This window comes from Herpailurus yagouaroundi, unplaced genomic scaffold (genome assembly GCF_014898765.1).
Source record: "Herpailurus yagouaroundi ecotype Mexico unplaced genomic scaffold, PumYag 166, whole genome shotgun sequence".
NCBI classification, from domain to species: Eukaryota; Metazoa; Chordata; class Mammalia; order Carnivora; family Felidae; genus Herpailurus; species Herpailurus yagouaroundi.
Genome location: NW_024412407.1, coordinates 16751619 through 16777445, shown reverse-complemented (window position 1 = coordinate 16777445; position 25827 = coordinate 16751619). Strand labels below are relative to the sequence as shown.

Sequence of the window (25827 nt, the reverse complement as noted above, 5' to 3'; positions counted from 1 at the left end):
CTGTCTTAATCCTCAGATCCCGATTTGAGGCTTCTGCAATTTTGTTCCAAGTACAAACATGCTGAAGTCATCCTCATTTCAAAGCATAAGTTCTTTACACATTTTAAAGGAAATTTCATTTCCTACTACAGTACAAATAAGTTGTATGTATATGTATATAAGGATATATTTAAATATATGTATTTCCTATTTCCTTTTTTTATTCTAAGAAATTGCTTCTTCGGAGGGTGATTGCATTTGTTTTAAAGAGGTTTATCTATCTTCTAATGCTGCTTCTTTTCCCGTTTGACATGTTAATCCCCTATCTTGCCAGATAACCCTTTGGTGACTTCCATCAGATATAAACAAATGTTCCCAGCGATGGAAATCCAGGGCAGCAACCTTCTATATTCCAGAATGCCATTAAGAATTCTTGACAAGGCAGCAGCCCTTTGGAACTCTCAGCACAAATACACGAAAAGACCCTGCTCAGCCTGTCAGTTCCCTTGATGACATGGGCAAGGTCAGGATATGCACTTAAAAAAAAAAAGAACTTTTTGTGTGGAACTGTGATCCAAATGGATATTCAACCACACAAGGATCTCCTCAGAGGTGTCTACAGAGTAAAGTAGTGAGGTTTTGGTAATCGGGGTGAACAAAGCAGGACATGGGGATCAGACAGAGTCTATCCTTTCAGGGTCACAGACCCACTCAAATTTACTAAAATCTAACACATTCGTAGGTCTCTCCTTTTTTACAAGCTTTAGTCATTAGCCAGTCCCATTTTCTTATAGGAAGTATTTGTTAGTAAAGAATTTAGGCATTAATTAGGGAAGGAATAGAAATAATTACAAAGTATTAAATCCTTAGCAACTGAAGTTTATAAGGTCAAGTCCTCAAATGTCATGTCAATCATACCACATATGCCACAATACACAATAATCAGACATACACAGATACCAATGCAGGCAACATTATTTTGCCTCCTTTCGTGTTTAAAGTCATTGAAGGCTTTACTAGTGCTTTAAAAACCATAGAAACTTCTTGAACATACTTCAGTTATCTGGAGGAATAAATATGCTCCAAATGCTGTATTCATCAAACCTCTGAAAAGACAGATGATTTCTCTCTTTAGTATTTAAAAATTGACATCTAGGGGCGCCTGGGTGACTCAGTTGGTTAAGCGTCCGACTTCAGCTCAGGTCATGACCTCATGGTTTGTGGGTTTGAGACCCATATCAGGCTCTGTGCTGAAAGCTCAGAACCTGGAGTCTCCTTCAGATTCTGTGTCTCCCTTTCTCTCTGCCCATCCCCCACCCGTTTTCTCTCTCTCTCTCTCTCTCTCTCTCTCTCTCTCAAAAATAAACATTTAAAAATTTAAAAAAGAAATTGGTATTTAATTTCATTTTGAACTAGGATAGAAACCTAAGTCTTCTCCATTGAGCTTTTCAAATTAAAATAATTTTAATACCTAAATGTAATAAAGACTTAAGTACACATTCAAATTGAAAATGGGAATTTATTTTCTATTACACTTTTCTGGCCAAAAGGAGCTGAAAGACATTTTTCCTTCCTACTTTCTTACAGCAAACATTGTTGGATTTTTTTTAAAAAAGCAAAATATAACAGAACTGTAATTGAGAAGACTAATTCTATGGAAATGGTATTAATCAGAGCTCAGTTAAAAGAACACTTGACAGAGTGTTTGCTTCGACAAACGAGGTTGTCAACTTTTCAACATTAGTGTTTCTCATATCATTTCTGGGTGGCCTTGAAATATTTTCCTTCAATATAACGTCTTCATTTTTTGCTCTAGAGTTTCCTTCATTTAAAATAATGGCTTGAGGAAGATCACATGAGATTTAGAGGCTCTGCGCTATTTTTTTAAATGTTGGGCAAAGTTGGGCTGGTTGATGATGCAATTCATTGAAATGAGCTGTGTTTTCAGTGCCCTGGGCTCACCCAGCTGTTTGAGAGGTTCCTTTTGGAGCTGAAGAATATAGAGTCCATTTTTCTATCAGCCCATGGCAGTAACTGAAAAAGTCCAGGAGATAGATCACACTGAATCCTACTATTCAGAAGAGATTTGCGTTTAATGGTGTTGTTATTCATATTTTCCTTGAGCAAGAAAAGCATTTACACGGTGTTTAGAGGGAACACTGAATTTCATAAGCACAGTTGCCTTTGAAAAGATTTTTAAAGTTGCTATGATCACTTCATTTCAATTTCACTTTCTTAGAGTCATGCACGCTGTGATCTAAAACTTTTAAGTTCATTTAAAATCAGAGAAAAAATATTCAAGAGGATAAAAACAAGCATAGAGTAAACAAACATATAATTTTGCCATTAAAATTTCTCCTGGATAACTCTGTCAGTATTCTTCGTCATTTCCATTCTGTTTCAACACCGCAGAACCACACACACGTAGCTCAAAGGTGAAACAACGTGCATTTGAGTGACAAAACATGGAGACTGGAAAGGAACGTAAATGTAAATCAAACTTTTAAAATCCTAGTCATACAATGACTTCTTTCCTTATTCTGTTACGTCCATTCCACATGAATCCACGTTTTGCTTCCAGGAGGCCCTGTGCCATAAGCCCTGATCACAAAGACCACTACTAGTGGAGGATAAAATCAAGCCTGTTACCAGTGTCTAGTGGTAGCAAACTTGCAAAAGTCTTCTGGAAAACTAATAAAATTATTATTCTGATTATTTGTGTTCTGGATTCTGGGGACCATGGAAATAGAAAAGGATAAGAAACAGGGCATGCTTTTTTGAGGTTTCTTGAGCTGGGAAGTAGAAAAATAGGTGTTTTCCTCTGGGGCTTTTTTATGGCTGCGGATGGTTGAGATTTCAGAGAGCTCTGTTTCATTTTCTCAGTCTTTAAGGGAGTGGTAGGCTTTGGCAGTCCGGCTGTTGACAAAATCTGTCTTCTTAAACTGAGCCTTTGGAATAAGCAAACAGATATGTGAAAGGTAACAACACTGTCATCCAAGAAAATGCAGTTTAAAAAAAAATTTTTTTTGTGTGTGTGAGAGAGAGAGAGAGAGAGAGAGAGAGAGGGAGAGGGAGAGGGAGGGAGAGGGAGAGAGAACATGAGCAGGGGAGCGGCAGAGAGAGGGGGGTACAGAGGATCTGAAGAGGGCTCTGCACTGACAGTAGAGAGCCTGATATGGGGCTCAAACTCATGAACCATGAGATCATGACCTGAGCCAAAGTCGGCTCAACCCACTGAGCCACCCAGGTGCCCCAAGAAAATGCTAAATGTTTTTAGTGATCTCTCACCAGGGGACCACTATTATCTGCCTATTAACTGCAACACTTTTCTAGTGTACTTACCTTCTTGTAGGCATTATGGAGCTCCGTGTGCGTCCACAGAGAATAGAGGAGAACAGAAGCAGCTTTACTTGCCTTGTTGGAGGCATAACTGAAAAAAGGAAGAAAGCATTCTGAGATCAGTGAGAGTGTGTGAGGCTTCTGGATGCTGCCTCAGACATTCCATAAATCTTTAACTGCTGTTGCTTGGTGGCCATCCATTAAGTCAGGTCACTCACCATGACAAGAGAATTGGATGCTGAGCTTTGAAGGCCAGGGGCCACACTAGGTTAAAAAAACCACTTTTTTTCATCTTTTAAAACCACTAGCACAGGGCTATCAGTTTATAGAGCATATTCCTAATATTTATAAGGAATATGTCCTTAGATTCCATAAATCCTTGAATTAACTTACAAAATAAAATTTGTATATTTGTATACACTATTTTCATTTATTTTATATTACATTAAACACAATTAAATATGTTTATATTAAATATTATATACTATTTGTAGAATAGAAATATATTTGTATGTTTATAATATATATTTATAGAATACAAATGCAGAAAAGCAGGACTGAAAAACATATATACCTCCTACACTACTCTATGAATTAGGAGTGATATTTTCTTTTTTTTTTTTTTTTTATTTTTTTTTTTAAAGTTTATTTTTTTTTTGGACAGAGAGAGACAGAGCATGAACGGGGGACAGGCAGAGAGAGAGGGAGACACAGAATGGGAAACAGGCTCCAGGCTCTGAGCCATCAGCCCAGAGCCTGACGCGGGGCTCGAACTCACAGACTGCGAGATCGTGACCTGGCTGAAGTCGGACGCTTAACCGACTGCGCCACCCAGGCGCCCCAGGAGTGATATTTTCAAGTTAATAAATTCTTGAAACATTTAAAATAGTTTCAAAATTTCTTTGTTCTTGTATAGAGCAAATGGAAAATGCACTCCTCTTATATAGCCAAGTCACCACAGAAATGAACACTGTACTTATTAGTTTTTGATGTTTCACTTTTAAATTTGTACTGAACTTCCTATTTCTGGCTAAGGTTCTCTGCTTTCTTAGAGCTCTCTTTTCCATCACCTCAAATCGCATACGGCCAAATTTTGTCTTCTAACAAAGAAACAAAGCTTTTTTTCTAATGTTTATTCCTTTTGAGATACAGAGTGCGTGAGCAGGGAGAGGAAGAGAGGGAGAGTGAGAATCTCAAGCAGGCTCCACACTGTCAGTGCAGAGCCCAATGTGGGACTCGAACTCTCAAACCGTGAGATCATGACCTGAGCTGAAATCGTTGGACGCTTAACCAACTGAGTCACCCAGGGGCCCCCAAAGAAACAAAGATTTAATTTTTCATATCATGGGCATTTGTAAACAGGCAACCATGAACTAAAAATGCAGTACTGTATGGAGAAGCACATCTTGGGGTCATTCTTTGGCTAAGAGCCTTTCTCTTCCATACCAGACTTGTATGAAGGGGAAGCCAAATCAGCACCTCACAGATTCTTTTAGTACTTCATGGAGTTCTTGGACTCACTTGCTAATACTGAAGTACCCATAAATCCATGAAGACTATGGGTCTCTGATATCTAAAATTGGAAAGTGTCCTTGAATTGCAAATGTTTTATATTCATAGTTTATCAACTGGTTGTTTGGCACTTTGAAATTATTTCTTTGAAAAAAAAATGCTATATATGGCAACTTATTTCCAGTCTAGCTCTTAAATTACAGGTCAGTTACCCAACACTCTCACAAGGATGGAAAAGCAGGCACATCTGGTAGAAGCTCCTTGTTGATTTTTTTTTTTTTTTTTTTTTTTTTTTTTTGGAGACAGGGCATATGAGGACTGGTTCACAAATGGATGGACACTCAAGGCAAAAAGGAAGTAACAGAGTCAGACATCCCCATTTGTTGCTAAGCTATAAGAAGTTTCCAAAAGTTCTCATGTGCTTATGAGATCTCATGTGTCTGAATACTCAAATAATTAAAGAACATGAGTTCTCATGTGTCTGAATACTCAAATAATTAAAATCATAGGTCTTACTGAGATTTGCTTAGGAGCATGGATGACTACTCGGAAGAGTCATTTCTGTTTTAAACAGTAATCATTCAATCTTTCCACAAATTAAGTAACTGCTCTCTGCCAGGCACTGGGGACAGGTGGATATTCTGACTCGGGGAACTCACATTCTAACCAGTGCTCCGTTTTATCCTGTGACTCTGAATATGGTCTTCCTTCCCTATGAGGCTTGCCAGAGTGGGGCTGCAGAGCACAAGTACTCCAGGATTCCACAGACCCCTAGGCTTGCCCCTGTGTGGTCAAGCACACATTTGTCTACCAGAGGTAAAGTCTGTTTGCTTTGCAACTCATTATAATTGGGCTGTAACATTTCTTCTCTTGCTTGGTTATTTATAAAAGTAACTTGTATTTAACAAGTCAAACACTTCAGAATTGTATAGAGAGAAAAATATAATAATCTTCATGCCCTCTTTGGATCCCATATCTCTAAATTAACTAATAATAATGATTTTGTTATACAAGGTTTTTCATTCTCTTCCTCACTTTTTTTTTAATGGGGAAAATGTAAAGACACAGAAACAGCGATGTGGAATGACTTATATGCATTAGAACTTCTATTCTCAAAAGGGAATAAGACGTGGAAGAGATGTGATAGAGAAAACCAAGAAAGCAAGAATTTGATTATGTTGCCTCCTACTTCTTGTGTTATCACTGCTTCTTTTAAGCCACTGGGGTGATACTGGCTCCAGATTTAAGTGAGGAAAAGGGCAATCCCTGTCCACAGGACTTCCACATTGCCTATATTCTCCTATTCTTAAATCATAGTTATGGCTCTGGGAAATAAATGAATTTGTTAGGTCAATAAAAGGCTGGAATGTGCTACCCAGAGAAGATATGGCATTTGACTAGCTTGATACTTCATTTAAAAAATTTTTAAATTATTTTTATTTTTAAGGTTTTTTTTTTTTTTAATGTTTACTTATTTTTGAGAGAGAGAGAGAAAGAGAGAGAGAGAGAGAGAGAACGCGAGCTGGGGAGGGGCAGAGAGAGAAGGACTCACAGAATCCAAAGCAGGCTCCAGGCTCTGAGCTGTCAGCACAGGGCCTGACATGGCTCAAGTGCATGAACCAGGAGATCATGAGCCAAAGTCAGATGCTTAACTGACTGAGCCACCCAGGTGCCCCTAATTTTTTAATTTTTAATTTTATTTTTGAGAGAGAGATTGAGAGAGAGCGTGAGAGCGAGCATGAGCAGGGGTGGGGGGGCAGAGAGAGAGAGGGAGACAAAGAATGGAGACAGGCTCCAGGCTCTGAGCTGTCAGCACAGAGCCTGATGCAGGGCTCAAACTCAGTAACTGTGAGACCATGACCTGAGCAGAAGTCGGATGCTTAACCAACTGAACCACCCAGGTGCCTCTAGCTGGATACTTTAGAAGATAATGGGCAACTATTGGGCTTGGAGAATTCAGTCTTTCACTTGCTTGATTACTAAGGATTGAACCAAATGATTTGGCCCAGCGTTACAATCTCGTTCTTTGGCCACCTTACCCATGGTCCTCAATGATTGCACATTCACAGCTAGATTTACAGATGGGTGTTGGGAGTGGTAGTGAGGAAAGGGAAGAGAGCCAACAGGCAGATACTACAGGACTTACACATTGCCTGAGCTGATAGTCATGATTTTCTGCAGGCCCCCAGTGTTTAGAAGGTCCCGTGCATTCTGGTAACTATTTTGGATTATATTGTTCAATGTGTAGCAGGCAGAGGCTGTAGTCTCAATGAGAAGGTCAGTACTCGGGACTGTGTCAGGAATTATGGAAATCAAATCAGGTAGAGTTTCTTTGGCTATAAAATGAAAGAAGAAGAATACTTGATTAAAAAGGTTGTCTCTTAATCTGAATATCCCAAGATATTTTGGGTAAAGAATATTTTAAAAAGAAACACAACTGGTTAAGAAATATATGGAAAGATGTAATCTATTATTCAATTTTTAAAAAGATTCTTAAAAAGAGGATACTCAGTGCTCAGTACACTGGAAATCTTTTGATAGAAATGACAATGACAATTTGACAGAAACATCAAGAATTTAAAAAACTTGCACATCCTTTAATTTAATAATTCCACTTCTGGAAATTCATCCTAAAGATATCACTTTAAAAATAGAAGAAGCTTTATGCAGAGATTTTTATTATAGTATTATCTATAAGTGACAAATGATAAAATGCCCAAGTAACTCAGTGATAGGATACTATCAAAAACCAAGCTGCAAAGAATATTATACATCCCCCAAATATTTATGAAACATGTAACGCAAGAAAATATTTAATATTCTTTCTGAAAAATTAATATACTTAAATAATCCATAATATAAACATTAGAAAAGAAAATACGCAAAAGAAACCTGAGAAGAAATACACTAACATATGAATAGGACTTGTTCTTCTACAACAATATTGACGGTGACCGATAATTTTTAAAAAAATTATCTGTACTGCTTAGTTTCATCAATGTACAAATAATACTAATATTTAAAAAAGAGAGGGGCGCCTGGGTGGCTCAGTCGGTTAAGCGTCTGACTTCGGCTCAGGTCACGATCTCACGGTCCGTGAGTTCGAGCCCCGCGTCGGGCTCTGGGCTGATGGCTCAGAGCCTGGTTCCGATTCTTTGTCTCCCTCTCTCTCTGCCCCTCCCCCGTTCATGCTCTGTCTCTCTCTGTCTCAAAAATAAATAAACGTTAAAAAAAAATTAAAAAAAAATAAAAAGAAAAAAACTATTTTATTTTTTCACTCTGTATGTAAGTTCCTGGCTATCTATTTCTCCTGCTTCTATTTCTCCTCACAACTCTTGAATACAGTGTTGTGTTTATCATGATTGTATAATGAAAACTTCTGCTTAATTTTCTTCAAAAAAATTTTTTTTAAATGTTTATTTTTGAGAGAGACAGAGTATGAGCAGGGGAGGGGCAGAGAGAGAGGGAGACACAGAATCTGAGGCAGGCTCCAGGCTCTGAGCTGTCAGCACAGAGCCCGACATGGGGCTCAAACTCACCAACTGTGAGACGATGACATGAGCCGAAGTCAGACGCTTAATCAACTGAGCCACCCAGGTATCCCAATTTTGTTGTTTTTCATCTGAGTTTATGTGGCACCCTGAACTGCGCACTTCTCTAGAATACTGGATTGTAATTAGTTATGTGCCTGTCTGAATTGCAAGTGGGGCTATGGGCTCCTGAGAACAATTATCAAATTCATCTCTGTATTTCCAGCATGAATCACTATGCCTAGAACAGAGAGGTGTGCAAAAAAGGAACTGAACAATTGTCATCCTTTGATAATATGTGGACCTGATTGGCAGGAAAGACACACTTTCTGCTCAAAGACCTGAACTCTGTTTTCCACGGTTATTAAAGCATCACAGCACAGTGTTTAGAGCTCAGAGCTCAGTCTCTGAAGCCACACTTCTTCCGTTTCAGTCTTGCCTCTGCCACCCAATGGCTGTGTGGTTTGGGCAAGTTGCTTAACCTCTCAATGCTGCATTGTCCTAATCTATAAAATGGGATAATAATAGTATCTACTTCACAGGGTTGTTGTGAGGGATTAAATGAGTTAATGTGTTAATTGATCACAGCACCCTGCAAGTAGTAATCTCCCAATAGAAACAAATTATTATCAGAAGGCTTCCTCCTTTTAATATGTTAAATCACAGAATTAAAGGCCTTGAGAATGTGAATTTTCTTTCCACTGAATTTAGATGGACATCATGGAATTAAGTGAATTTAAGTGTAATTAAAATGAGGGGAGGTTTATCAGTGGATCATCTTACGAAAGCATGAGGCTACAAAGAAATAAACCCACAATTATATTCAATTAATCTTCGACAAAGGAGGCAAGAATACCCAATGGGAAAATAACAGTCTCTTCAACAAATGGTGCTGGGAAAACTGGACAGCAACATGCAAAAGAATGAAACCAGACCACTTTCTTACACCATACACAAAAATAAATTCAAAATTGATTAAGGACTTCAGTGTGAGACCTGAAACCATAAAAGTCCTAGAAGAAAGCACAGGCAGTAATTTCTCTGACATTGGCCATAGCAACATTTTTCTAGATCTGTCTCCTGAGGCAAGGGAAACATAAGCAAAAATAAACTACTGGGACTATATCAAAAGAAAAAGCTTCTGAACTGCAAAGAAAACAACCAGCAAAACTAAAGACAACTTTGGAATGGGAGGAGATATTTGCAAATGATATGTCTGATAAAGGGTTAGTATGCAAAATATATAAAGAACTTATACAACTCACCTCCAAAACACAAATAATCCAATTAAAAAAAATGGGCATAAGACATGAATTGACATTTCTTCAAAGAAGACATACAGATGGCTAACAGACACATAAAAAGGTGCTTACCACTGCTTATCATCAGGGAAATACAAATCAAAACTACAATGAAAAACTACCTCTTACCTGTCAGAATGGCTAAAATAAAAAACTTAAGAAACAACAAGTGTTGATGAGGATGTGAAGAAAGGGGAACCCTCGTGTGCTGTTGGCGGGAATGCACATTGGTGCAGCTACAGTGGAAGACACTATGGAGGTTCCTCAAAAAATTAAAAATAGAACTACTCTACCATCCAGTAATCGCAGTACTGGGTATTTTCCCATAGAATACAAAAACACTAATTCAAGGGGATTTACGCACTCCGATGTTTATTGCAGCATTATTTACAATAGCCAAATTACAGAAGTAGCGCAAGTGTCCACTGATAGATGAATGGATAAAGAAGATGCGGGGTGTGGGTGTATTATATGAAATATTATTCACCATAAAAAGGAATGAAATATTGCCATCTGTCACAACAGGGGTGGAGCTAGAGACTATAATGCTAATAAGTAAAATAATTCAGTCAAGGAAAGACAAATACCATATGATTTCACTCCTATGTAGTATTTAAGAAACAAACCAAATAAACAAAGGAAAAAAAGAGACAAAACAAAAAAAAACCAGATGCTTAACTATAGAGAAGAAACTGATGGTCACAAGAGGGGAGATGGGTGAGGAGATGGGTGAAATAGGTAAAGGGATATTAAAAGTACACTTATCTTGATGAGCACTGAGTAAGGTATGGAATTGTTGAATCACTATATTGTACACCTGAAACTAATAGAACACTGTATGGCAACTACACTGGAATTAACATTTAAAAATTGCCAAAAAAATAACAGATAATCTCATCAGAATTTTACAGATAAAAGCCTCATCACAGTTACAGGCTGCATAAAACAAATTGAACTTAAAAAATTTTTTTTCAATGTTTATTTATTTTTGAGAGAAAGAGACAGAGTATGAGTGGGAAAGGGGCAGAGAGAGAGGGAGACACAGAATCTGAAGCAGGCTCCCGGCTCTGAGCTGTCAGCATAGAGCCTGATGCGGGGCTCGAACTCACAAGCCATGAGATCATGACCTGAGCTCAAGTCGGACACTTAACCAACTAAGCCACCCAGGCGCCCCAAAACTAACTTTTAGTGCAAACTACTACATTAGTAAGAGGATTTGGATCAGGCAGGTCACCATAAACTCTGATGTGACTGTAACATAATAATACTTTGGATCTATTCCATAATGAAGGAGAAGGCCAGACCTATTTAACAAAACACTGGTCCTCCCTATAATGCTCAGTAGGCATCACCTACAGGTTACATGGCACTTGAATTAACAGGACCACTAAAATGACAAACTGGAATAAATATAGATATTGGAATAGAAACTTTCCTCCCTCTTCCCCTTCTTCTTTGACTCCCCTTTCTTCTTTCCTTTGTTTCTTTCTGTTTTATCTTTTTACGGGCTACGGACACATTGCACACACATGACATGAATGTTACAACAAGATGAACTATTGGTGATTGAGGAGACTAAGATTGCTACACATGCAATTAAGACATTCTTCTAGATTTGGCCAAGAGTTAGAGATCAGGACTGAGACAAACTCGAGCACACATTATCACAATCTCTAAAACATGCCTGAAATGTAATGAAAAATGTATTTGAAGTTATTCTGTATCATTCAGTTTGCTTTTATTTTGTTAAAATACACTAGATGTATGATCCAATTTTAATAGCATGATTTATTTAGTTCTCTCTTTGTCTAAACTTTATCATAGGTAGATAGGTATAGAGAGATCTCAGGAATAATATTCACCTAATGTTACCAATGGTTATTTTCCAAGTGGTAAGAGGAAGTATTTTTTGCTTCATTTATTATGCTTTTCTTAATTTCTTGAATTTTTTAAATGAACACGTATCTTTTTTTAATTGATGTTGTTATTATTTAATAAAACCATCCAGAACAATGATTTTCCACTTACCTAGCTTCTGGTTAAAAGTGACAAATATGGAACGAGAAGTCACATTGCTAAGCCATTAATTGTTAACGGAAAAAAAAAGTATGAATATTGTAATTACCCAAGCTTGTCAACAAAATTTAAGATGCAATGTATGAAGGCCAGAAGTCACTCAAAGTAGGTAAACAAAGAAAATAGATAAACATTAAGTGTAGTGAAATACAAAAAAAACCTTGATTCTGCCAAGGTCATTTCCCGCTCCATTGAAGAATTAAATACAATGCTTATTTATAAAAAAATAAAGTATGGGGCTGTATTTGTATCTTCCCAACAGTTAGAGGATGGTTGAACCTGAGACCAACAGCATTTTTGCCCTGAAGGCCCATGCATAATGTGTGGAGCACAGTTATTTCCATCTGCACTGTTTTAAAGATGGAGTCAACATTTCCTTTAGGGAAAGAAAAAAAAAAGTCAAAGATAATATACCTGATTAAAGTGCAACACAAAAGTCCACAAAAGACAATGAGGAGAACACTTTCATAATTTTCAGAGTGCCTACGGCAAGGTTTCTTTCATATTCTCTGAAAAATTTCCAGGCTCTCTCTATATTTATTATGGGCAAGAAACCATTGTATGAAACTACCTCTCCAATGTTGTGCTGCTGGTTGGCTTTGGAAATGACATTATTAAGACATAATCAGACTTCAGTATCTCTGGTGCTGTGTGTGTGTGTGTGTGTGTGTGTGTGTGTCCACCAAAACAAATGAGCATTTGTTTATAAATTTAGTGGAATTTTGTGAAAAACTAGTTTTCAAGTTGTCAGAAATGACTAATTTATGGAGCCTTAGAAGCATGACTGATTTTTGGCATTATTTTCCTATTATCTCATTTTATAGTTTTTGACTTGACTCACAAGTATTTATCGGCATTTCTATGTATAAAGCAAATGAAAACATTATTTGATGGTGTAAATAGTTATCACCTTTGTCAATAATAAAGACTCTCAAAAATAAAGCAAATGTTTCACTGTATTCATTTAAAAACCATCTATGCTGAATCCACTATTCAGTATACTCCTCCTTTTTGTCTTTTTTTGTGTGTGATCTGTTCATTCATTTTTTTTCTAGTGCAACAAGGACCAAGTCTCTTCTTCTTGTTCTTTTTTTTTTTAGAGAGAGAGAGTGAACGGGGGAAATGGGCAGAGAGAGAGAGAGAGAGAGACAGACAGAGAGAGAATCCCAGGCAGGCTCCATGCTTAGAGTGAAGCCCGATGCAGGGCTCAATCCCACGACCACGGATCATGACCTGAGCCGAAATTAAGAGTCGGACACTCAACTGACTGAGTCACCCAGGCACCCCAAGGACCAAGCTTCTAAAGTGAATACCACTCTGTGTACACTTTCAATGTTTGAGAAGAGCAGTGCTTAAATAGGCCACCCAGAGAGCATCATGAAAGCCAGGTGCATAGGTTAAAAAGACTATCCACAATGATACAACTGAAGGCACAAAAACATCAAATATGTACTTACCTTGTTAATTATAATTAGGTCTAAGTTTCCCTTCTATAGTAATTAAAACAAAAACAAAACAAAACAAAATGCTGGATATGAAGAAAAATCCTATTTGAGACCCTGGGAGAAAGCGGACCCTTGATGCCTGGGTGCAAAGGCCAGGTCTATTTCATCACATTTTGCTCCTTAGTCACATTTTCAGTTCATCATTGCAAAAAAAAAAAAAAAAAAAAAAGTGATACAGACAATGTTTTGTTGCATTTGTATTTTTTTAAAATTTAATGTTTATTTATTTTTGAGAGAGAGAGAGAGCATAAGTGGTGGAGAGGCAGAGAAAGAGGGGGACACAGAATCCAAAGCAGGCTCCAGGCTGTGAATTATCAGCACAGAGCCCAACGCAGGGCTTGAACTCATGGACCACGAGATCATGACCTGAGCTGAAGTCAGATGCTTAGCTGACTGAGCCACCCAGATGCCCCTATATTTTCTTTTCTTTCTTTTTTTTAAGTTTATTTACCCATTTTCAGAGAGAGGGGAGGGAGGGAAGGGGCAGATAGAGAGGGAGAGAGAGAATTCGAAGCAGGCTCTGTGCCGTCAGTGCAGAGCCTGACATGGAGCTTGATCTTGCAAACCATGAGATCATGACCAAAATCAAGAGTCGAATGCTTAACCAACTGAGCCACCCAGGTGCCCCTGAATTTATATTTTCGATATGTATTCACTACATCAAGACACGTTTGCTGACTCACCAATTTCATTCTGCAGAGAGAGATTCCGAGACAAATTCCTCAGCAGGGAGACCGCTGTCTTTTTCACACTTGGATCACCAACATGCAGCATCTTCCGGGTGTGCTGCAGGCCATTTTCCTTCTGGACAACTGTCTGAGCTACTGATGTTGGCATCTGTTGCGTGAGACATATCTTATCAATACCACTGCATTTGACTTCACACTAATTTTCAATTTCTGTAGATTACTAGAGACTGTTAAAACTAAAGCTGTGATGAAACCAGCCTGAAGATACTTCCTTTAAATTCTTATTACGTTTTCAATTTTATTACTGGAGAAAAACAGCTTAGTAGGTATTTTTAAATAGAATATTGGATTTGGTTACCTACTATATTTTTGCCTGTTCATAAATAAAATGGGCCTGTCTTTTCCTTGCTTTCCTCTTTATTCATATCTTCAGCTCAGCATTGTGAAAAGGATATAAGGATGATGTTTTAGAATCAAACACTAGTGTCATGAAATTAGTTGCATAATGTTTTCCATTTTTCTATTTTCTTGAACTATTTGTGTAATGTAAGTATAATCTCAACTTTGTGGGTCTGGTGGAATTTACCCACGAAGACAACTGAGCTGAGAAAAATTTTAAAGGGAGATGCCTTTGATTAATATTCGATGTATTTGTTGGCTTAGTCACCTTTTCTGTTTCTTTTTTCTTAAGTTTTGGCATTTTACATATCTTAATAAACTTGTTCAATTCTAAAAAGCCAGTTTATTCTGACAGAGATATTGGGCCTTTAGAGAAAAGAATGTATGGCTCATTAGATTATTTCTAATTCGATGCTTTCAGTCAGAGGCTGTGTATGCAAGTTGCTGGTCCACGTCCAAGTCCACTAGAGACCAATCTTATTTGGAATTAGGTTGGCAAATTAGTTTGAGTACTGACCAAAACCTTCCTGGCATCAATAAACCTCTAATACAGGGATCTTGGCTTGTGTCTACAACTTTATAGATTTCTATCTGAAGCTAACTTGAGGCCACCTGCCAGAAATTCCCACCATTCTTCAGGGTGTCTATCTTCTCTGTTTATCTTATCTAAATACTGCTTATTTTCTCCTCCCTCCTGCAGATTTGCTCTTATATTCTCTACTATACTTTTTATAGAACAGGGGTTCTGAAGACTGGATCCCAGAAAGGTTTTAGGGAGAGGAGAGCAAGTCCTTAAAGCTATTTTTGTATTGGGGCATCTGGCTGGTTCAGTTGGTGGAGCATATGGCTCTTGATCTCGGGATTGTGAGTTTGAGCCCCATGTTGGGTATAGAGATTACTTAAAAATAAAAAATAAAGAAAACTTATTTTTGTGTTTATAATAAAATTTCTCAGGGAAAGGTTTATAACTTTTATTAGATAGTCAAAGTGTCCAAGACTCAAAAGAAGTTTAACAATCACTATTTTAGAATGTTTTATTGTAAACAAGTCTGTCACACTAACTTGTAGAGCACTCCATTAAACTATTTGCTCCACTCTGAGAAGAATCCTTCCTCTGTAGCCATCCAGAGGAGGCTATTTATTCTGTACCACTCCCGTGACTTGGGCACAGAGGTAGGTTAGCATTCCTCTGTCTTCCCAATGGCCCGTCTAGATGTCTTCCCCCACACGCAGTAGCTCCATCTTCTGAGTCATGGCCATCCAGCTCTATCACTCCCATAGCATTTTCTTTGTCATCTCAAGGCCTACCGTTCCTTTCCCAACATCCACTGGAGGCTTCGGAGCCTGGCTCAGAGCCTTCTCCACTCCACATTCACTATAGATGACCATATTAATTATGCCTTTGTTCCTAGACTTGCTAAATGTCACTGACTGTCATCTCTTCCACACATCAGTCATTCACTTCCATGGTCATACAGAACCTATTTCATCCCAAAATATCTTGACTCTGAAAACATAAACTGTTATACTCTGAACACAATTTCCTGTTCACTTTGCTCTCTGTCCCTCACTCCTACTATATTTCTTCTTCAGCCTCATCAAGAACTCCAGTGCCCTTATCTCAACCTTTACTCCCCACACCTCAAGTTGCCAATACTCTTCCGTTTTAACTTTCTTTCTTATTTAGACTAGTTGTACATGAACCAACACATCACAAACTATCTTTCAATACCCTTAATTCTCTTATCATTCCAGCTTATTTTCTACCTACCCAGTATAATTGCAAAACTGATTTTATACTTGGCCACCAAATATTGCTAGAGTAAATAGTGCATTTGCGGACTGGTACTTCTGCGAAGTTATGGTCTCCAATCTCCACTAGGAACCAAATGTTGCCAGTCAACTTTCTCTTTTTTAAATGCCAGTTGGGGATTCAAAGCCTCACACCAGAATGACTCTTCTAAAATTTAATCTGATTATGTTCCGCCTCAGGTTTAAACTCTGTAATGACTCTCCATTGTTTCCAGAATGGTCTTCAGATGTCTTCGTCTGGCCTGGTATCCATTTTCCTCTTTCCTTATCATTACTCCCTAATTCTCTAGGTTACAACTATACTAAACTGCTATCTCTCCTGCTAGAAGCTCCTTTAAAGGAAGAAATGGATCTTATCCAACTCTTTTTTTTCCTTTCGGTGCCTTGTACAGTGCCTAGAACATGAGAGGTCCTATGTAAATATTTATTGAACTGAACTATATGAATAATATGTTATCAAGTTTTCCTAAAGATTTACTATCATCTCAGGAGATCAAGATAGATTAAAACATCACAAGATATTTCTCAAAATTTTTATTTTCTCTTGAGACATAAGATGCTTTTAAAATTAAAATCTTGTTTTGTACGTATATCATACTATACCACCTAATGATATATTCTTATATATAATAAAGCGCTTTGATGTTAGTATATAAAAATGATAATTGGAAACATGCAAGTCTAGATGAAGTTTGGATTCTCAAATGATGTTTAATCAATCAGGGGAAAGAATAGCTAAATATTAGTCTTATTAATTCTGATTCGTGGAGGCAAATGAGAAAGTGAAGTGAGGTGGTCTTTAGAATTTGCTCAAAAAGGAAAGTAAACAGACAGATTTACCCAAGAGATTTTTGTATTCCAGCTCTAGGGAATATGTGAGAATGACTGTTAGTCAGTCAACTATTTGCAAAAAGCACTTCTAGTTCATATTGTCCTGATTACTAAGGAGGTTTTAAATACCTTTTCAAATGTTTATTGGCCATTTTGTGAAGCACCTGTTTAAGTCTCTTGCCAGTTTTCTTTGGATTACCTTTTGATTGTTAATTTGATGAGTTTTTAAAAAAAATTTTTTATGTTTTATTTTTTATATTTAAGAGAGAGAGAGAGACAGACAGACAGAGAGCGACTAGGGGAGGGGCAGAGAGACAGAATCTCAAGCAGGCTCCAGGCTTCAAGCTGTCAGCACAGAGTCCAACATGGGGCTCGAACTCATGAACTGTGAGATCATGACCTGAGCCGAGGTCGGACGCTTAACTGACTGAGCCTCCCAGGCGCCGCGATGAGTTGTCATATTTTCTACATACCAACCTTTGTTACTTACACACGTTGCAAAAATCTTTTTCTACTTTGTGGTTTGACTCTTTACTGTCTTAACAATGTCTTTGGATAGCATAGCACCATAACTTATTAATTTTAATGTAGTCAATTTATAAAACACATACTTTATAGTAGTACTTTTTGCATCCACTTTTATCTTTTTTTTTTTAAACAAGATGGTTTTTTTAAATTTTTTTTTTATATTTTTCTTGCATTTATTTATTTATTTTTTTTACATTTATTTATTTTTGGGACAGAGAGAGACAGAGCATGAACGGGGGGGGGGCAGAGAGAGAGGGAGACACAGAATCGGAAACAGGCTCCAGGCTCCGAGCCATCAGCCCAGAGCCTGACGCGGGGCTCGAACTCACGGACCGCGAGATCGTGACCTGGCTGAAGTCGAACGCTTAACCGACTGCGCCACCCAGGCGCCCCGTTAAATTTTTTTTTTTTAACGTTTATTTATTTTTGAGAGAGAGACAAAGCATGAACGGGGGAGGGTGAGAGAGAGGGAGACACAGAATCTGAAACAGGCTCCAGGCTCTAAGCTGTCAGCACAGCCCGACGCGGGGCTCGAACTCACGGACCGCGAGATCGTGACCTGAGCCAAAGTCGGCCGCTTAATCGACTGAGCCACCCAGGCGCCCCTTGCATCCACTTTTAAATAATCTTCTCCTATCATGAAAATATCCTTTCACAAGCTTTATAGTTTTGTCTTTAACATTTAAATCTCATTGCTGTTGGAACTTGTTTTCTAGTAAGGTGTGAGGGTAGGGGATATGTTTTGTTTTTTCCTAACAGATATGAAATTAAAAACTTCTAAAGTGTTTTAGAAATTTGAAAAATTTCAATGGTTTTTAACTTTGACTATGTGATGTTTAATTAACTTATTTCTACTGATACATAACTGACACACACATTGTATCCATTCTAGTTTAGGCTCTTTGCACATGACCATCAACTACTCAGTGCTATCTCAGTTATGAACACAAGTTTAATAGGCTGGATATTTCCTGAAATTATTTTAAATGCCCTGCTTTTCATGTTTTCCTATTCAATGATTCTTTTTGGAAATTATAAAACCAAGTATTTTTTTTATCACACAATTTAAGCATAACAAAATTAGGAACAGTGATAACTAGAAAAGATATATATGTAAGTTAAAATTTTCATAAAAAGCATCTTTTAACTTAAAAGAACATATCATTGTCCCATGGTGCCAAGGATTTTCTCCTATAAATCTCCAGTCAAATTAAACTCTAACAATTCTGAGTATGGATTAATACCAGTTCAGTGTAAGCCTCCTTTCAGGGAACTGGACTGGTCTAACATTAGGTATGATTTTAAATGCCTCGACACAATTAGGACAGTTATGAGGTTATCTCCAATGCTTCGATTCCTTTTGGACTTGGAATCTCCTAGTGCCTTAAATTCCTATTTTGTTTATCCCAGTTAGATTATTACCACACACAGGGATTTAATCTTATTTACTGCTATGTGCTTAGCTCTAGGCTAGTGCCTGCTATACAGTAGGCACTCAAAAAATGTTTGTTTAATAAATGAATGAAGGAACTTAAGCTCTAGGTAATAAACTACATATTCAGAACTTAAGTAGTGTAAGTGTTTCTGTATGTAGTATCTATCCTCAGGAACATGGAAACATTTCTGGACTGTTTGGATTCCATGAGAGATCTTGGACTGGAAGAGGCTAAAAGCCAAGCTTAAAGGCTTAGCTCATATTGAACCATACTCAGAACACAGTGGACTCAGATATCCATACACATACATGTACACCAAGTTAATTCCTGGCATTTTCTTTTAAGTTGGCTGGTAGTTAATAGAAGGGTTTCTGTAGTTTGGCAAAGTGAAAAAAAAAAGGTTTTGGGAAACCTAGCATGGGAAAATGGTAAGGTAAGAGGACTGTGTCGTTCCTGGTAGTTTCTTGTTTCCTTCTCTTCATGCACAAGTAAATTTTGCAGAAAATCAGAGAGGTTAAAGTTTTGTCATATACATATATATATGTGTGTGTGTGTATACACACACGTATATACATTTTTAAGTAATCTCTACACCTGTATGGGTCTCAAACTCGCAACCCCGAGATCAAGAGTCACATGCTCTACTGACTAAGTCAGCCAGCTGACTTAGTCAGCTCTACTGACAGGGGAGGGGCAGGCAGAGAGGGAGAGAGAGAACCTTAAGCAGGCTCCACACCCAGAAGAGAATCTGATACAAGGCTCGAAATCATGACCTGAGCCAAAATGAAGAGTCATGCTTAACTGAATGAGCCACCCAGGCACTCCTATTTGTGTTAAGAGAAATATTGGTTTTACTATTTCACAATTTTGTTCAAAACAGAGCAGGCTTCTCTAGAAACACATTAAAGAATGAACATGGTTTCTCAAGTAAAGAATAAATAATATTTTTGTTATCCAGAAGAGTATTCTTCTCTATGGGGATGGATAATTGGAAACTGGACATATTATGAACTATTATGGGGGGGGGGGGGGTTATTCTAATGATTTCATGACCAAGGCAAGGAATATAAGCTTAGTTCAAATAACTACATGTTTATAGAATCCCTAACTATGAAGTAAGGTGTAAAATACATGGGGGATGGAATAAGCTTTTACTGTTTTATATATTTTTGACTTTGCTGGTATAAAGTAAGCACATCAGGAAGAGAAGCAGCTCCTTATTCTGCAGTTGAGTTTTTGGGGCACAAAAGCACAGATGTCCTTTCCAACTCCATACCCAGTAGACGTCTGTTGTTTTTGCCTGCCCAGCACTCATTCTTCCTTTTGGTGATGAGCCATTCCTTTAGCATTTCAGTCCATGTGATACAAGTGGCAGTGACCCCTGCCTGCTCTAACCCGTCCCCTGAAATTCACATGTGGGCACACTACCGAGTCCTGGACAATCAGAACATCACAGGCTCCTAGCCACAGGTACTTCTTCAGAAATGGGCAAGTGAAACTTATGTCTTGAGTTCCAAATGGAGTTATTGAGAAAATGGTAGTTTCTTTTCTGTGGGGACACTGGCCTGGATAAAAGGTAAGTCTGAAATCACTGGTGACCTTTGCTGCCATATGAGGAGAGCCTTTGAGAATAAAACCAAAAGAGCAAAGAGAACCCAGAGATAAAGTTATAATTACAATTGTTGGAGCACCTTACCCACCACCTTGGACTTTTCAGTTAAATGAGCCAAGAAATTACTCTTTTTTGCCCAGGCCAGTAGGTAGGATTCTGAGACTTGTAACTGAAAGAGCTCTAATATAAATATCTAGGAGTCTTTCACTCACAGCCTGACTTGGTTCTGTAGAAATGGAGGCTGAAAGTCCAAGAAAGCTGGAACTCTTGCTGGAAATTATAGAGAACTGTCTTAACCGAAGAGAGAAAAACTTTTGCTCTTACTTTACTACCTCATCTCTGAACCTGATGTAGGTATGTCCTACAGCGTCCTTATTTTTTTTTAATGTTTATTTATTTATTTTGAGAGACAGAGACAGCAGCGGAGGGGTAGAGAGAGGAGACAGAGAATCCCAAGCAGGCTCTGCACTGTCAGCATAGAGCCCGACACAGGGCTCAAACTCACGAACTGTGACATCATGACCTGAGCTGAAACCAAGAGTCCGATACTTAACCAACTGAGCCACACAGGCACCCCAACAATGTCGTTGTTTTTAAAAAGCAGAAAAACAGGGGCGCCTGGGTGGCGCAGTCGGTTGAGCGTCCGACTTCAGCCAGGTCACGATCTCGCGGTCCGTGAGTTCGAGCCCCGCGTCAGGCTCTGGGCTGATGGCTCAGAGCCTGGAGCCTGTTTCCGATTCTGTGTCTCCCTCTCTCTCTGCCCCTCCCCCGTTCATGCTCTGTCTCTCTCTGTCCCAAAAATAAATAAACGTTGAAAAAAAAAAAAAGCAGAAAAACAGGGGTGATACTCACTGGTCCACTTCCTGCTGTGAGATTCTGCAGAGCTCCCAAAGACGCTTCCTGAGTGTAGTTTCGGACACTCTTGGCGATCAAGGACAGATACATCCTTATCACGATGGAATGCCACAGCCATTCCACACCCTTGGGGTTGCTCTTTTCTTCCGGCATTGGCATGTCCTGATATTGCTAACCACATACACAATGAAATCCAGAATTAATGCCTTCGAGTCATTTCTACAATTCCACACCCAAACCAAGAGAGCAGAAATACCATCTAGTCTAGAGAGACTAATACTTTGCATAATAACAAGCGCCTGGTATGGAAACGAAAAGGCAAATAGGTATGATATCCAATCAGTTAACTTTGAGCTCACAATGACTGTTTCTCCTTAACAACATCCTGTAAACCTCCCAACTTTACATTTCATAGTGAAAGAGAATCTAAGAGAATTAAGCATAGGCTATTCTAGAATAGTTTTCAGGCTGCTGTTAAGCTAGAAGCTAAATTAGTCACAACCACCCTGGAGATAAGAAAAACAGGCCTCTTCCCCAAGTCTTGTGAAGTTGTCTGGGATAACATCAGCATTCTAAACTTACCAGTTGCTCTCCAAGTTCACAAATACACACCATGGTAGTCTGAGGAATAGGAGGGGTGACATTCTTCCAGTTTTCACAAAATGCCAGAATGCACAGTATTTCTTCATATGGGTGTACTTTTAGGATATCCAGAGCCAAGCATCAGGGTCGCTATTAATGTTAAGCAATTTCTACACCATTGACTATACTATATTAAGCTTATTTCCTAACTTATAAAGCATACAGCAGTATGACGTTGCGGTGAACAATGCAAATCTGGAGCCAGACTGCCCAGGACTGAATTCTATCCCCTCTACTAATTTCCTAAATTTTTCTGGGAAAATTCATTAACCTTTCGGTACTTCTGTTCCCTCATCAGTAAATGAGGATACCAACAATGCACACCTCGTAAGGTGGATGTAAGGATTAGAACAAATTAAAATAGTGCCTGAGATACACTAAGTACTCAGAAATACACACATACACACTTTGGCTTTCAAAGTCTTCCCAACATACCTCTTTTATTTTCCTGCTTCGACTGCCAAAACACCCAATACTTTTGTTGTTGTCGGCCTGGATAGTCCGATTTTGAATATAGATACTCTGGGAGTATCTGTCTGGGAGCTCTGTCTCCAGCTGGTAGGAGAGGTTATGAAGAATGCACACACAGTTCTCCGTGGCCTGAGAAAAGAGGATGTGCATATTGACCATATACACATAGATGCCCCTTTGCACGTATGCTATCACCTATCACAGGACTTACTAGGTTTTAGATCTTACACAGTTTACTGGATGCTGTAGGGTATGCTTGGACTGTGGGGTTCCCTGGGTGCGGGGAGTGGAATGAGTATGGCTAGATCACGAACGGTCATGAGCACAATATTAGGACATAGAGGCTGACTTTCTAACAACCCCGGAGAGCCTTTCTAGTTCACTTTTAAGGGTGTGTTCAGAACGATTCTATATTTTAAGATACATAATTTAGTAGTCACATGGAGCTGGAAAACTGAAGCTATTGTTTACAGGACCAGTTAGGGGCTACTGCAGTGATCAGTATGAAAGATGCACAAACCAGGGCAGCAGCAGCAGTATGAGGGAGGAAAGGACGAACTGGAGGGTGTTTCTGAGGTGGAGCGCACATGGTTTGCTGCCTGGTGGATACGGGATGTGAGGAAGGAAGGTAGTCGGAGATTACTCAGATTTCTGCTTTCATTTGGTGGATGGTGATAATTGTTAAGAAGGATTATTCAGAGAAGGAGCAAGTTTGGGAGTAAGAGAAGAGATGAATTTAAGTTCATTGCTGTACATGTAGCACAGGCCTCCATTCAAATATCTACACAGAGTTGTTAAATGGCTAATTGTAAATTTGGGTCTGGAAAGTAGACGGAAAAATGGGGTTAGGCAGATTTTAATATTTCTAAGCATGGATGGGATATCTTAAGCTTAGCAAATGAGTTAATGCGAAATAGCTACTTCCAGAATACTCTGAAGAGTCTTAGTAAGACAAAGTAGGTAAATCAAATGCAAGATATTTAACGCGTGAATCACCTTGTCATCTGGCTGGTAATCTGCAATGGTTCCTCTAACATAATGAACCAGTGAGTCGATCAGTCCATCACACCTTCTCATCACTTTCCTCCCATCAGGGCCTGCTGAGCTCATGTTTCTACCAGGAAAAACAAACAACCAACCACAAGACTTAAGCTGTGTATCTAATAGGCCTTTATTTCAAAGCTTTATTTGATTGATGCTTCTTCCACGTGTCTGGAAAACTGACAAATATGCAAAAGTGTGGCAGACACTTCCTGGGGTCAATTAATTATCAATTTCTCATTTTCAAATCTGGACACAACTTCTAACTATATTCATATAACATGTTGTCACGTCAATAAAAGCTTTCTGTCTACTTCACTCTAAGCACCAAGGTCATAGCATCATTTACTTAATCTGCAATCCATCTCTGAGAGGACAGATATGAGGCAAACATTTTGCAAGTAAAAGAACAAATGGTACATTAGACACAGTATAGTAGATGTCCAAGCCCCAACCTGTTCCGTGTCTTAACTCTAAGTAACTTAACGTTACTTAAATTCTCTGGGCCTCAATTTCCACATTTATAAAGACATGATGTTGGACTATATTATTTTGGGGTTTTGTAGATTTCAGTGTAAACAATTACTGACAAATTTCAACTCAGATGTTCTAAAATGTGATGATTTAATAGCTAAAATGGCAGACAGATGTGACAAAAGTGTAAAGTTCCACAGTTAAGACCTAAGTCAAAAGCATGACCTATAAATATCTTTGTACTTAGTCTATTTCTAATTTTGCTAGGTCATGACATCTTTCTATAAACAGTAACTACATCTACAAGTGGAGATTGCTTCCTTATAGAGAACTGAAACGTATCAAATACAGCAAAGTAATTTATTTGGGGATCATATTTCAAATTCAGATCACGTTTATACTCTAGTATTATTATTACTATGTTCCTCTGGGTTAAGGTTTTCTTCTTAGCATAGCAATTAAAAAAGTTGAATTCCCCACAGTGTTAACACTTCTGTCAACAAAAACGGCATAAGAGCAGCATCTTCACATTCTTTGAATTTTGAGAATCACCCTTTGGCTAACTTTAATTCTAAGAACTAGTCCTACAAAATTTATCAGACTCGTTCTTTTTACTGGTAGGTAGAACATTCAAAGGATATTCAAAAGTTTTTATTTACAATGTAGCCGTCATTCTGAACATCAAAAGAATTACAATTCTGAGAACTTTTGGGTTATTCTTCATCTTTAAAATAATAGGTTGTGGGGTGCCTGCACGGCTTTCAGTTGGTTGAGCATCTGGCTCTTGGTTTCGGTTCAGGTTATGATCTCATGGCTTTGTTGATTCCTGCATCGGGCTCTGTGCTGGCCGTGCAAAGCCTACTTGGGATTCTGTCTCCCACTCTCTCTGCCCCTCCCCAACTCATTCTGTCTCTGTCTCTCTCGAAATAAATAAACTCAGGGGCGCCTGGGTGGCTCAGTCGGTTAAGTGTCCGACTTGGCTCAGGTCATGATCCAACAGTTTGTGAGTTCGAGCCCCATGTCGGGCTCTGTGCTGACAGCTCAGAGCCTGGAGCCTGCTTCGGATTCTGTGCTTCCCTCTCTCTCTGCCTCTCCCCGACTTGTGCTCTGTCTCTCTCAAAAATAAATAAAATGTAAAAAAAAAAAAATTTTTTTTTAAATAAAATAAACTTAAAAAATAAAATAACATATTGCACCAAGCAATGTCAAAAGCCTTTCTGCCCCCAAATACTGCTTTCGATACATACAAAGAACAAATGTGCCCAGCATTGTGTTAAGAACTAGTGGGAACAAGAAAGCACACACAGCATTCTATCCTGCTCCCGCGAAGACCACATCTATAGGATGAAATCAGTGATACAAGACTGCTTTTAACCCACAAAAATGCAAGTTCATGATTCAACCTAACAGTCGAGGAGAGAATGGTTGCTGGATCAATACAATGAAATTTTTTTTATATGGAATTTATTGTCAGTTCCCATACAACACCCAGTGTTCATCCCAAAAGATGCCCTCTTCAATGCCCATCACCAACCCTCCCCTCCTTCCCACCCCCCATCAACCCACAGTTTGTTCTCAGTTTTTAAGGGTCTCTTATGCTTTGGCTCTCTCCCACTCTAACCTCTTTTTTTTTTCCTTCCCCTCCCCCATGGGTTTCTGTTAAGTTTCTCAGGATCCGCATAACAGTGACACCATATGGTATCTGTCTTTCTCTGTATGGCTTATTTCACTTAGCATCACACTCTCCAGTTCCATCCGCATTGCTACAAAGGGCCATATTTCATTCTTTCTCATT

At 38.5% G+C, this 25827-nt stretch overlaps 1 protein-coding gene across 1 annotated transcript in view; it reads right to left on the bottom strand.

Moving 5' to 3' along the window:
- Window positions 1-1478: 1478 nt before the first annotated feature.
- PKP2 (plakophilin 2) overlaps window positions 1479-25827 on the bottom strand; it is a 100040-nt gene continuing 75691 nt past the window's right edge. Inside the window, exons 7-13 of the mRNA XM_040488450.1 lie at window positions 23514-23631; window positions 22482-22646; window positions 21402-21575; window positions 13926-14079; window positions 6977-7166; window positions 3322-3409; window positions 1479-2927 (exon numbers count right to left, since the gene is read on the bottom strand). Of these exons, the coding sequence (XP_040344384.1) occupies window positions 2859-2927; window positions 3322-3409; window positions 6977-7166; window positions 13926-14079; window positions 21402-21575; window positions 22482-22646; window positions 23514-23631 (958 nt within the window). The 3' untranslated portion in view covers window positions 1479-2858. The remainder of the gene's footprint in view (window positions 2928-3321; window positions 3410-6976; window positions 7167-13925; window positions 14080-21401; window positions 21576-22481; window positions 22647-23513; window positions 23632-25827) is intronic.